Raw genomic sequence first — 13,112 nt, forward strand, 5'->3', positions numbered from 1 at the left:
TGATGAGACACCTGCATCCTCCAAGATTTGGAAATTCTGTTGCTTTGGAAATTTTTACTAGAACCGTTCCATCACACAAGCAACCAGCAATAGCGGGGAAAGCATTTCATTGGCTTTAGAAATATAGATTGATTTAATGCAATCATGGCTATCTTTTAATTTCATTAAGAAAGCTTTGATTTGATTTTGGTACTCCTTGTATATAGCTTTATTCTTGTATTGGTTGATCTTATTGCAAAATTAGATTTTTTTCAAAATTGTACTTTGGAATGATAACCTTGTTTCATGTGCTAATTAAACTTAAAAAAATCCCCCAGGCTCTCTCCAAATTGAGGAAAAGTGAACAGTAAGTGCTTTCGGAACGTCACAAAACTCTCAGACACTTATCAAGCCACTCAAAAAAGACTCAACTCTCTCTCGCTTTCTCTCTCACTTTCTCTCATGCTTTTTCTCACGCTTTCTCTCTCCTTTTCTCCCCACAGAGCTCCCCAGCAGTCCAACAGCTCAGTTCACCTTCAGACCCCTCCCCCCACCTCCACCCCCTCCCCACGCGTGCACATGTGCCCGCCCAGCCCCTCACGCTCACGTTTCTGAGGCACTGCAGAGGAACACCCTGCCGGCTCGGAGCCAGGCGATGGACGGCGATCCCACTCAGCCGGCCGACAGAGACAGAGGCCAGCTCCACAACAGCTGGGCCCTCAACAGCAACATCCCCCTGGAGACCAGGTAGGCCTCAGCACCTCCACTCTCACCTGCCTAGTAATGGGGTCAGTGCAGTGTGGCAGACACCATAACAGCTCTGTGGCCGTACTTTCCCCAGTATTGAGTCATTCAGGTCTCTTGGTCTCTTTCCCTCCATGTTCTTAATCACCGTGACACTGCGGTACCAGTAACTTGGATCCACAAAATAGCGCTAGCTTTGAGAAAAGTCGACTGAATGGATATGTTGTTGGCCTGAGTTAAGTGTTGCAGAGAAGACCCCTGTGACTTCAGTCACAGACCTCTCAGACTTCTTTAATGATTCACACTTGATAGAGATGAATCATGGTGTACATTTATAATGAGGGGTTGGTGGTGCATAACTAAATCATATTGCTTTGATGAGATTCAGGGCTAAGGCTTTTGAGAAGTGAAGTGGTGTACAAATCCAAATAACATAAATAGATGCATTGTTAACGGAACATATTCAAGATCAAGGCCTTTCCAAACCTTTTCACGGCAAAAGCCTGTTCACAATTAGCGTTTAAAGAAATGTATCAGATGTAAATATAAAAATTGCTGCTGTAGTTGTAAAAGAACGGTTGTCTACAACTGACTAGCTGTTTGCATAGCCACATGTGACAATTCATGAAAGAACAACTTTTTTGGAAGTGTATCCGTTCATCCCAAAGAGGGTTTTTAATTTTTAAACGGACCTCCAAAGAGAGAACCACTTCAAGCGGTCACCCTTTATGAACGGGCTTGTCTTCTTGTGATCACTTCCCCAGAATTTAAAACTGTGCCTGTCTCTGCCGGGCTAGATCATTTGTGTAAATTCCAAGCTTCCAAAATGTGAACTTTATCCCTTTTAGCGTAAGAATTATCTTTATCCTGCATTAAAACCAGTCTGCCAGATGAGATTATTTGTTTATTTTTCTTCTATTTGGTCTGGTAGATTATGGGAGATGAAAGCAGTTGAAACAGAACAGACTGTGACAGGTTAGTAGCTAGACCAAAGATTGTCTATTATATTGACAAGATAGACATGTGACCGCTCTAACAATGGAAGGCAGGCGGGAAGAGGCAAGATCAGGTGGGAACATTCTAGCCAATGAGAGGGCAGATACGCATGTGAACAGGCCAGAGAGATAGATCGAGGACTCATCTTTGTGTCTGTGCCATTATAGCATCTGTGACGGCATTGGCAGCGCCGTTGGGGCTATCTCCATTTAAAAGTAGTCAATTTTCTTCTTCTTCATTGGCTAATTGCTTCCAACTCATAGGAATCCCCACCCAATTGACTACTTTAAAATGATGGAAGACCTCAATGGTAATGTCCAGGGCTAAAACGAGTTATATCCATGATGAGTCCTCTATCTATCTCTATGACCACAGGCACAACGCTGATATAGAGTCGTTCTATCAGTGGATTCGTAACAACCTAACCATTATGAAACTTCTATTTGATCAAATAAGCCTCACGTAGCAGTTAGCAATTACATTTTGATGACCAAATTCGACCCTCTCATTGACCTCCATACAAAAATTCCTCACTTCGTGGCCTTATTTTCTTGAGCGGAGTAAAACCTCTCGCTTCGCCTCTTCCTCTCTGTCTACACTCCTAATTGATAGGAAGAAACGATGGCTGCCAACAGCTGTCAGATCAAAGGTGAAAATACAGAAATACAACATTTCAATCCATTAGATTTACTGTAATGGAGAAAGTCATTGTGGGTAGTTCAGAGGTTGAAAAACTCTATTATTAACTTAAAATGAGTTGAGCTCTCTATACGCTTCTTCCATTTTCATGCTTAGAAAATGGCAAATTCAATTACTGTACACCACAAGTAACCAGGTAAATCTCTCCCTCTTCATTTGATGTGGAACACAAAACCAATCAAAGAATTTCCCGCTTGTTATTAATGACAAGCTTTGTTTGGCTTTGTATGGAGGAAAGGGCTTTAACATGCAAAGAGAGACCACTATGACAGGAAAACTATGGAAAAGTAAATGAATCATATGAAGTAGAGAGCCTTTGTCAAGATTGACAATTATGCTGTCTGCTTTTTGAGATTGTTTTTTATTTAAAGGGTTGTCTGTGAAATGTGAAATGAGTTGCTGGCCTATTTTTCTATTTCCCATTTGTTTGGTAAACCCAACAGTGCTTGGTGCTTCATAAATGTCTTGTAAATTGAAAATAAGCAATCCTATCAGAGGTAAACAACTTCTTTCTGTTGACTAAAATAAGTTGACATGTCGTCTTCAGAAAAACAATGAAGCATGGGGTAGCGGCATCAGTAGGGCGAAACGCTACATCATAGAGCTACCTGAATTCACAAGTTAAAGGGTTTGATGTTTGGGGTATGTTTTCCAAAAACAAATGAAATCACCAAAAAGGTGTAACATGTTATTTACATAAAACAATATATTTGGTTGTAAAAAAAGAAAGCTTCTCCTTTAATTGAGTTTCCCGGCCATTGTGGGTAGATTCAGTGGACTGAAGCAATCAAATGAATGGATGCAGGAGCTCCATGGTTGATAATACCTCCTCAAGGAAGCCATTACTCAGTTGGCATGAGAGGGTGTTAGTAAGAGACTAGAAAACAAGGGTCTACCTTAGGCATGTTTTCACCCCCACGCTTTGTGTTCAAAACATCCATAACGTCTCATAGGTCTATCTAATGTACAACAGTGACAATAATGACAAATGAACACAATTAGGTCTGCAGGAGGGGTAGTGGTACTTGAACATCTTAAATTTGATGGAGTAGGTAGATCCTCCCTCCCTTATGGTAGATCTCATTGACTGTGCTCATTTAGGCCCCAAACGTATGTAGAGGTCACCCACTCTGCATAGAAGATGAGGAAGCCACCATGCTTGATGTGGCTATATGCTGACTTTCTGTTCTCACCTAAATGAACCATGTTGATTAACCTGTGGTCGATATTCAACCTAATACAATGCCACCATTCATGTAGATCAGCAGATTGCTATCCAATACCTCCTCTTGGCCTTGTTTATCTCATCATTGTCAATTGTAATGAGATTGAAAGTTTGATGTGATGGCCAGATATTAATAACACCACCACATTTGATATTTTGTCTTTACATTTAGACAATGGTAACAACTGTTATTACTGCACATTTGCTCTACAGGCTGGGTGATGTGCTGTTGACATAGTTGTAACACTTTGCGCTTGCCTTCGCCCAAATGAACCAAAATACTGAATATTTATCATATTTTTGTTGATTTCAGATTTCTGTGTTGTCAATTCTCACCGGCAGACGTTACCAATTATGCATAGCTGCCTTCCAATTAACACTGTATACTGTAGCATCAAGTGTTTTTCAGACTCCTAAAATGACTAGAAATGAGGTGCTCTGTATCACCCACCTCCATAAACACCTTCAGATTGCTATTATGAAGAAACGTTCCCTATGACATCTGGCCAACGCACATAGAGGCATACTGTACCTTCACAAAATGGCAGTTTAACATAAGATACTACCTCATCAATAGAAAATACAGACAACAGAAGAAAAGTAATCAATTATAAAGATCAGTGATCAATAGTGATCCTCAGATCATCATTACAGACGTCTTGGGGGGGGAAACAAGTATTTTAATGATCCAATTTCTTAGTTCCTCCTCCTGAACACCTTCCTCAAAGCATCAAAAAGTTTGGGATAAAAGCAGTTAATTTCTTTTGTCTAAATGACATCAGCCGAGTCGATACACTGTTGAGAACACAAAGACACTGATGAAATGGCACTGACACAACATCAATGCAATTCCAGATTTCTGTCACATCAGCATAATGACCATATTCAAGACCACAAGCATATTCTTCCTAATTTCTTTCAATTACACAAAGACAGGAATTGATTAGTCCTCTATTGACTGTTTTCTTGCTCTTAATAATGCATTTTTCAAGTGTCAGCTACAGCACTACAACAGACTCAATATCCCAGACAGTCTGGAGCTCAGTCCTGATCCAAAATGGCTGTCCGCTGCAGGGACTTAATATCCCAGACAGTCTGGAGCTCAGTCCTGATCCAAAATGGATGTCCGCTGCAGGGACTCAATATCCCAGACAGTCTGGAGCTCAGTGCTGATCCAAAATGGGTGTCCGCTGCAGGGACTCAATATCCCAGACAGTCTGGAGCTCAGTCCTGATCCAAAATGGATGTCTGCTGCAGGGACTCAATATCCCAGACAGTCTGGAGCTCAGTGCTGATCCAAAATGGATGTCCGCTGTAGGGACTCAATATCCCAGACAGTCTGGAGCTCAGTCCTGATCCAAAATGGATGTCTGCTGTAGGGACTCAATATCCCAGACAGTCTGGAGCTCAGTCCTGATCCAAAATGGGTGTCCGCTGTCCATGACTGAACGATACAATTCAGTCAGTTTTCATGAGTGTTTCCGCAGACCGTGAGGAGGATTACCCAACACCACGGGATGCTGCGTTTACAGTGGCTTGGACAACAAAAACAAACATGTCTCAGATAACTTTATCCCTTTGTGAACCATACTTAAACTTAATTACGCTGTCTACGAAAATTGGCCCAGCAATTAAGCCCTGTGATATAATCTTCTATAAAACTGACCTTTGTACTCTCCCATCTTTAATTGGGCACATTAAAGATAGCGGCTAATGGTATTAAAACCTTTTCTAATTAAGGACCTGAGCAATGAGGGTTATTTTTTCCCCCTTGTGTTCTTCTGTTCCGCTGGTCGGTCTATTCCCTCCCTGTACACTGCCGCCTACAGCTTGTTAGATAAAGGCAGTGGTTCCAAGGTCAAGTTCACAGTGAGGAGGAATTGGCCACCCTTCAGCATTAGCATAAATCAATGTAAGCACAGCATTCAGCATCACTGTCAGCTGTAAGAATTTAATAATAAATGTCTTAGACTCTCTCTCTCTCTCTCTCTCTCTCTCTCTCTCTCTCTCTCCTCTCTCTCTCTCCTCTCTCTCTCTCTCTTCTCTCTCTCTCCCTCTCTCCCCTCTCCTCCCCCTCTCCCAGGAGTGAACATATTAAGGCAGTTTGCCTGTTGGGAGCATTCATTAATTAGATTTAGGATGTATATCATTTGGCCAGGGAGGGAAATGGGATTGCATTCTGAGATTTGATTTTAATGATGTGCATTTCTAGCAGTTTACCAATAACTTAGAAGTACACAAGTAACTAACAGAAGTATATTCTGTTTTGTATTCTATTTAAGTACTACGCAGATGGAAAGGGTATTAATCTATGCATATTTATTCATGTCATATCGACACCATTTTTTATTGGTGCACAAAGGTGTAAATGTTCACACATAAGTGTTTAACAATGAAATAGTAATGTATGGTCATGTGCTATGTTGTGTATATTCTCATTAATGTCAACCTCTTCTGTTGGTGTGTTGCAGGCATTTCCTGTTCAAACATGGCTCAGGCTCCTCTGCCCTGTTCAGCGCTGCCAGTCAGAACTACCCTCTGACATCTAACACAGTGTACTCCCCACCCCCACGGCCCCTACCCAGGAGCACCTTCTCCAGACCCATGTTCACCTTCAACAAGCCCTACAAGTGCTGCAACTGGAAATGCACTGCCTTAAGCGCCACCGCTATCACCGTAACCCTCGCCCTCCTGCTCACATACGTCATTGGTAAGTTGGGTATTTCTCCCCATCTATATTATCTATATTTATTGAACAATTCAGTATAGTACAAAAGCATGACATTTCCGTATGGAGTGATTTCAGTGCCAACAGAAACTGTATTTGAATTCAATATTTTAATAATAATATAATATTTGAATTAGTAAATTTAACTTGTATTTCATCATTTGAAACTGAATTAAATTAAATGTAAATTTAAGTGAATATTCAAATTCAATATTTATTTATTCAGTTTAAATATGGTGCATATTGCATTAATTGTCTGTGTATCAAGTTTACAAACTATAATTTAAAGTTTACCAAAGTTTCATATATTTAACATCTCAGATGCATTCGGATTCAGTTTTAAAATTCAGTTCTCTAAATTCAGATTCAAAACCATAGACATCCTGGTACTTTTCCAGCAAGGAATGGTAGAAGATAATATTTTTTTTATTTAACTGGGCAAGTCAGTTAAAAACAACTTCTTATTTACAATGACGACCTACCCCGGCCAAACCTGGACAACGCTGGGCCAATTGTGCGATGCCCTACGGGACTTCCAAACTCGTCCAGATGTGATGCAGCCTGGATTCAAACCAGGGACTACAGTGATGCCTCTTGCACTGAGATGCAGTGCCTTAGACCGCTGCGCCAGTCGGGAGCCGAGAGAACAGATAGAATCAAATGCCCTTTGTGTTAATCAGGTTTCTGGCGGTTTCTGAAGCCAATGTGGCATGTTGAATTTATTTTCTTCTCATGAATTTGGCTCTAGCGTTTGAACTATTATGACCCCATTCCCAAAAGATAAGACCCTCTGGAACGTGCTTTCTGTTCCCCTCTATGATGCTCAGAGGATGCACAGGAGACCTGAAGACGTGTTAGTTTGACATGTGTTGGTTTGTGTTAGACATGTATTAGTTTCAAGCCTCCTGCAAGGGTGCTCATTATAAGGGTGACTGACTGGGTTAAGACTTTGTTAGCCTTCTGAGCTAAAGCCTAAGTTCTGTTACTTGGATGGGTCTCGAGGAGGAGGTGAAAGTTGAGTGAAGTGTAACACAGGTGATTCGGTGAACACGCTTACATGATGAGTAACTTGTCAGAGACCTGAAAAGTGACATTGTCTAGTGCACTAGAGGCCTGGGTTAGAACCCCATCAGTCAAACTAACACGTCTTCAGGTCTCAGGCAAGGTCGCATGTATGAGGTCAAAAGGGGGTGAAATATAACTAAGGTCCACGCTCTTTTGATGAGTAACCTTGCTGGAGACTTGAAGACTTGTGTTAGCTTCCTGAACTCATCCCTATGGGCTTTAGCTAAGTGGGCTCTAACACAGTCTTGTAACATGCAGTAGATCTGGTTCAAACCCAGTCAGTCAAAAGAGAAAGATTAAATAGGGAGTGGAAAAGCTTTCCTTGGAAGGGCTATGACAGGGCTATTCAACTATATTCTTATGGGGGCCAAATTGTGTTTTTTGTCACACTCCCTTCTAATGTGTCTAATGTTCCAGAGAGTCTTAGCTTTCAGGAATGGGGTCATAATAGCTTAGAGCCCAAACGGTTCAAACGCAAAAATTCATAGGAAGAAAATGAATTCAACATGCCACATTGGTTTCAGAAACCGGCAGAAACCTGATTAACATGGCGAGCGTTTGATTCTATCTGTTCTCTTCTACCATTCCTTGCTGGCAAAGTACCAGGATGATGTCTCTGGTTTTGAATCTGAATTTAGAGAACCACATTTGAAAACTGAATCTGAATACATCCGAAAAGTAGAATATATGAAACTTTGGTAAACTTGAAATTGTAATTTGTAAACAAAGACAATGAATGCAATATCTACCATATTGACAATGAGTATATAAATATAGAATTTTAATATTCAATTAAATTGAAATTGAATTTTAGAACATGTGATTCAATTTGACCATTACAAATGCAAAAATATATAGTATTTAAATTCAATGTCTTAATACAAATTAAAAAATATAGAATATAAATTCAATGTCTTAATACAAATTCAAAAATATTGAATGCATATACAGATACTATTGGCACTGAAATCGCTCTATATTTCCACTTGTATTTACTTTCTTTATCGTCTCATTCTCCAACTATTTCCCAGTGTCATTCTTATTTTATTTCATGCACTAGGATGAATGGATAGTTTCGTTGAAAATCCATCCAAAAGTTGTTTGTGAGTCTGTAAGATACAGGAAGCAAACATTCCTTGAGTTCTATCTGAGGGTAATTATTTATTTCCACGGTTTTTAATCCCATTGAACCTGTACTGGCCGTTGGATTTGTATCGTCATGCCATTTTGGTATTGTAACTGTCATATTGGTTGTGTTCTTGTCCTTTATAACTGTAAACAACAGTATTTGGAGAAGAGACATACAGAAAAGGACAGGTAGACTGTTGCATAACATTTTACATTAGGTAGCTATTGTTCAGCCTTTATTCTACAGTATGAAAGGATGTCATGTACCAGGTAGGTGCTCCAGTAGAGATAGTTATTTATACTTCCCACTGTTTCCTAGAAGAAGAAAATACAAAAACAGGTCCATGCCAAGGTGGTAATGTAAGTAGGCCGACTCCATAACTACATGGACTTACTAGTGTACATTACGTACGATGTAGTTGCAGTACATATGATATTACACTGGTAGTTAATCTATATGGCCTCTATAATGTCAATTATAGATACATATTGATAGTATTTAATTAAGAGAACACGTTACTTTGTTGCAACCTTGTTTTCATCAGTATCCATTTTAGATTCAGATATCAATGAGGTCATATTGCCTACTATTTTCACTAAGATTATCAATAAACCTAGTGATCAGAGAGCAACAACAGATTGATCGTTTAAGGTCCGTAGCCATGAGTATGATGTCTAAGGCATTGTCTTTCAGTCTGGCATAGTGTTGTCTCTAGAACTGACTGATATTAATATGAGGGCATTGTAACCTTCATGTGCCATGTCTATGGATGGCTCTGACCCAGAGACGTCTGTGTGTTTTTCCTAATTGAGATGATGCCCTTAAGCTTCCAACACTAGATCGATAAAGATCTTAGGGAATGCAACACAGAGCAAGATGGAAGACTTTAGACCTCCAATTTTGATCCTCAGACCTGCAATTTACTAAACTGCATGACCGTGCATGAACACCCCTTTAATAAGGCCATTTCAAAGGTAGCCATCAGCCCGTTTGGTGTGCAGGCGAGGGATAGGGATTGTAAATCCTCCGCTGTCTAACAAACGTTGACTGCATCTTAACAGCTCTCTGCTTTATTATTCATTTGTCTACTATAAATGCTACATTACCAATTTTGAATTGACCAAAAAATCTATATGGCTACGGTAGTAGGCTACATGAATAAAATGCTGATTACATTCCTGAGTTTGAAATACAGTTGCAAACAGCTTTGAAATTAGCAGCTAAATGTTTATTCCCTCTAGTTATTAGGCACTCAGTCCAAATCGTAAATGAACAGATGTACTGTCATCACAAATAATGTTGGTACTGTAAATAAAAATGTCAAATAAATAACAAAGGTGGAAAATCTATTACCCACAAGTCTCTCCTCGGGGGTGACACATCACAAATCTCAATGAACATGGAAGGTACCAGTCATCACAAATCACAGATTTGTGTCAAGGCTCTCTCTGTGCCTTGACACAGGCCTTTATGGCTTTGCTTGATGTCACCATTGGTGTGATCAACCCTGCTATTTATTTATATACTGTATTTACTCTATCTGTTTTGGTTCATGCTAGTCTGGACCCCAGAATAGACATTACCATGGCATTTGTTTGCTGTAGTTGCAGCAGGACCGCAGGGGCTGGGCTGGAGCAGCCAGTTGTAACATTTGCATTGCAGCGATTTGCTGAGCATGCATCCATTCAAGCATGTTTTAAATGGACAGTATTTGTCTTCATAAGACTCCATCAAAAGCACATGTATGCACATTTAGCCATATCAGAAGTAGAATGTATCATACTGTGTAACTGATTTGCAAATCGTTGTGATGTGTTCCAGTTCTAGCACAACAACAAAGGAAACACACTGGCGCATGGGAAGGGCACATTCCACTTTATTCTTCACTTGCGGAAGTTCTCTTTCAAATAACTAAACAAACTTTTCTGATGAGAATGCATTGCTGTTTGTGTAGAGCATCCTTGAAACTGCAGGAGGTTGTGGGGCCAGTGAAAGGTTAAGATGTAAGGACAATCTGCGTTTGACACTTTGTAGACCCCCCACCATACAGCTATTTTGACTCCACACAACACAAGAAGAGGAATGGCTCAAAGACAACGGTGACATGTCATTGTGTCATACTTAGAGGAGGTGCACAAGCCCCAGGGCGATGAATGAATGATGAAAATGTTATGGAGAGGCAGAAATAGAAGAACATGCAGGCATACTGCTGATATAGCACGGTAAGCCACACTGTCTGATTCTGACTGGGAGTAAGTACCAACTACTCCATTCTCCTCAGAAACACTCTTCATTCACTAAGGGGACAACCTGGTGCTAATTAAAATGCTCCAAAATGTCACCCACATACCCAGAGGTGATATAAGCAGAACAGGAAGTTACAGTTGCCTGTTTTCAAAGTCAGAACGCTGTCAACACAGGAAGGAACAATGTCTCCCCTGCCACCTCCACCACCTCCTTCACCCCTTTCTCTCTCCTCCTTCATCTCTGTGATTGAGTAGTCCCACAGCGGTTCTTTCAACTGCAACACTTCACCTGCAAAATGACTGCCAATTCATTACTTTTCCAATTATGTTTATTAGTGCAATAACTTATAAGCAATAAAACTCCTCTACCTTTTGAGGAGTGTTTTTGGTATTGAGTAAAAGAAAAGCCTTAATGAAGTTTAGATATCTCTTTCCAATGTGTATTGAAAGGCTGTGACTCAGAGAGGAGAACAATATTCCTTGGAGAAAATTAAATGTTTTGATTTTTTCAGTTCATTAGGGCACTGTAAAGGATAGCTGTCAGCTGTGGTATTGGTTTAACAGACGGAAAAGTGTTAGGATCAATAAGACTGAGTAATGTCAAAGTGTCCGAGTCAGAGTCTCTGTGAAAGGGAACCGGGCAGCCAAGGAATTTATGATTCCAGGCGACTTGCCTTGAAGGTAGCAGACCTTTCATGCCTCATTGTGATCGTATTGATCGATCCATTTTCTCTTCAGTGTCTCATTAGTATTCTGGTCGTGACTCTATAAACCAAACAATGCCCTTTTTGAAGAGAGAGGAGGCTGGGGTGCAGGGGGCAGTCAGTGAATTATTTCACCCAGTACAGGGAAGTTTAGATCAAGTGCCAATCTCTACTGGAACTGACACCTCTCCTGAAGCTCAGAATGGACTTTGAGCACAGTAGCTGTGGGACTAATACCAATAGCACTGGTATTAGGAACTATCTTTTCCCCATACTCAACCATGGTTAATGAACCTCTTCCTGTTATTGGCCAACAATAGAGAACGTAGCGTAGGCAGAGGCTATGTGTCATACTGAAACATGCTCTGGTAATGATCAACATAATAATCTATCTGCCATGATACTGTGGTAAGAATAACCTTTAGAGTGTGTTTTTGCCACTATGCCCGCCATCTCTCTCTCTCTCTCTCTCTCTGTCTCTCTTTCTCTAGTGCCTCTTCTATTCTTAAAGAGCTGATTGGCTCTGGTTCAGTCCCTTAGAGAACATCTTTTTAACAGTACAAAGTGTCACCCGTCTGCATACTGGCAGCCATTTTGACAAAGAGCCAAGTATGACTTACCTTTCATGTTTTGTCCTCTGGTGCCACTGTGCCAATGTGAAGTCTCACCTGACTAAGCAGGTCTTTACTTTCAGATGACTTGCTGCTAGTGTTACAGTAGGTGACTGTGTCCCACATCTTTAATGGAACTCTATTGCAATATTCCATCGTTTAAATTATGGGGCAGAACAATTTTCGGTTCTGGTGCCTTCAGAAAGTATTCACACCCCTTGACTTTTTCCACACTTTGTTGTGTTACAAAGTGTTATTAAAATTGAATTAATTGTAATTTTTTGGTAACAATCTACACAAAATACTAAATACAAAAATTATGGAAAATAAACCACTAATAAATCTTGATTAGATAAGTATTCAACCCCCAAAGTCAATACATGTTAGAATCACATTTGGCAGCGATTACAGCTGTGAGTATTTCTGGGTCAGTCTCCAAGAGCTTTGCACACCAGGATTGTACAATATTTTCCCATTATTCTTTAAAAGATGATTCACGATATGTCAAGTTGGTTGTTGATTATTGCTAGACAGCCATTTTCTAGTCTTGCCATAGCTTTTCAAGCTGATTTAAGTCAAAACTGTCGTTCTGCCCCTGAACAAGGCAGTTAACCCACTGTTCCTAGGCCGTCATTGAAAATAAGAATTTGTTCTTAACTGATGTGCCTAGTTAAATAAAGGTAAAATAAAAAAAATTATAACTGTAACTAGGCCACTCAGGAACATTCAATGTTGTCTTGGTAAGCATCTCCAGTGTATATTTGGCCTTGTGTTTTAGGAAATTGTCCTGCTGAAAAGTGAATTTGTCTCCCAGTGTCTGTTTGAAAGCAGACTGGACCAAGTTTTCCTCTAGGATTTTGCCTATGCTTAGCTGTATTCCGTTTCTTTTTATCATAAAAAACTCCCTAGTCCTTGCCGATGACAAGCATACCAATAACATGATGCAGCCACCACCATGCTTGAAAATATGAATAGTTGTTCTCAGT

General features: G+C 40.2%; 1 protein-coding gene across 4 annotated transcripts in view; it reads left to right on the plus strand.

Moving 5' to 3' along the window:
- Nucleotides 1–13,112, plus strand: part of LOC106603321 (teneurin-1) — a 188,205-nt gene that overhangs the window by 102,587 nt on the left and 72,506 nt on the right. For all 4 annotated transcript variants that reach the window (XM_082974568.1, XM_014196852.3, XM_082974570.1 and 1 more), the window contains 2 exons: nt 483–726; nt 6,115–6,353. In XM_082974568.1, the coding sequence (XP_082830694.1) occupies nt 483–726; nt 6,115–6,353 (483 nt within the window). The remainder of the gene's footprint in view (nt 1–482; nt 727–6,114; nt 6,354–13,112) is intronic.

This window comes from Salmo salar, chromosome 04 (genome assembly GCF_965601325.2).
Source record: "Salmo salar chromosome 04, fSalSal1, whole genome shotgun sequence".
In the NCBI taxonomy this organism is placed as follows: Eukaryota; Metazoa; Chordata; class Actinopteri; order Salmoniformes; family Salmonidae; genus Salmo; species Salmo salar.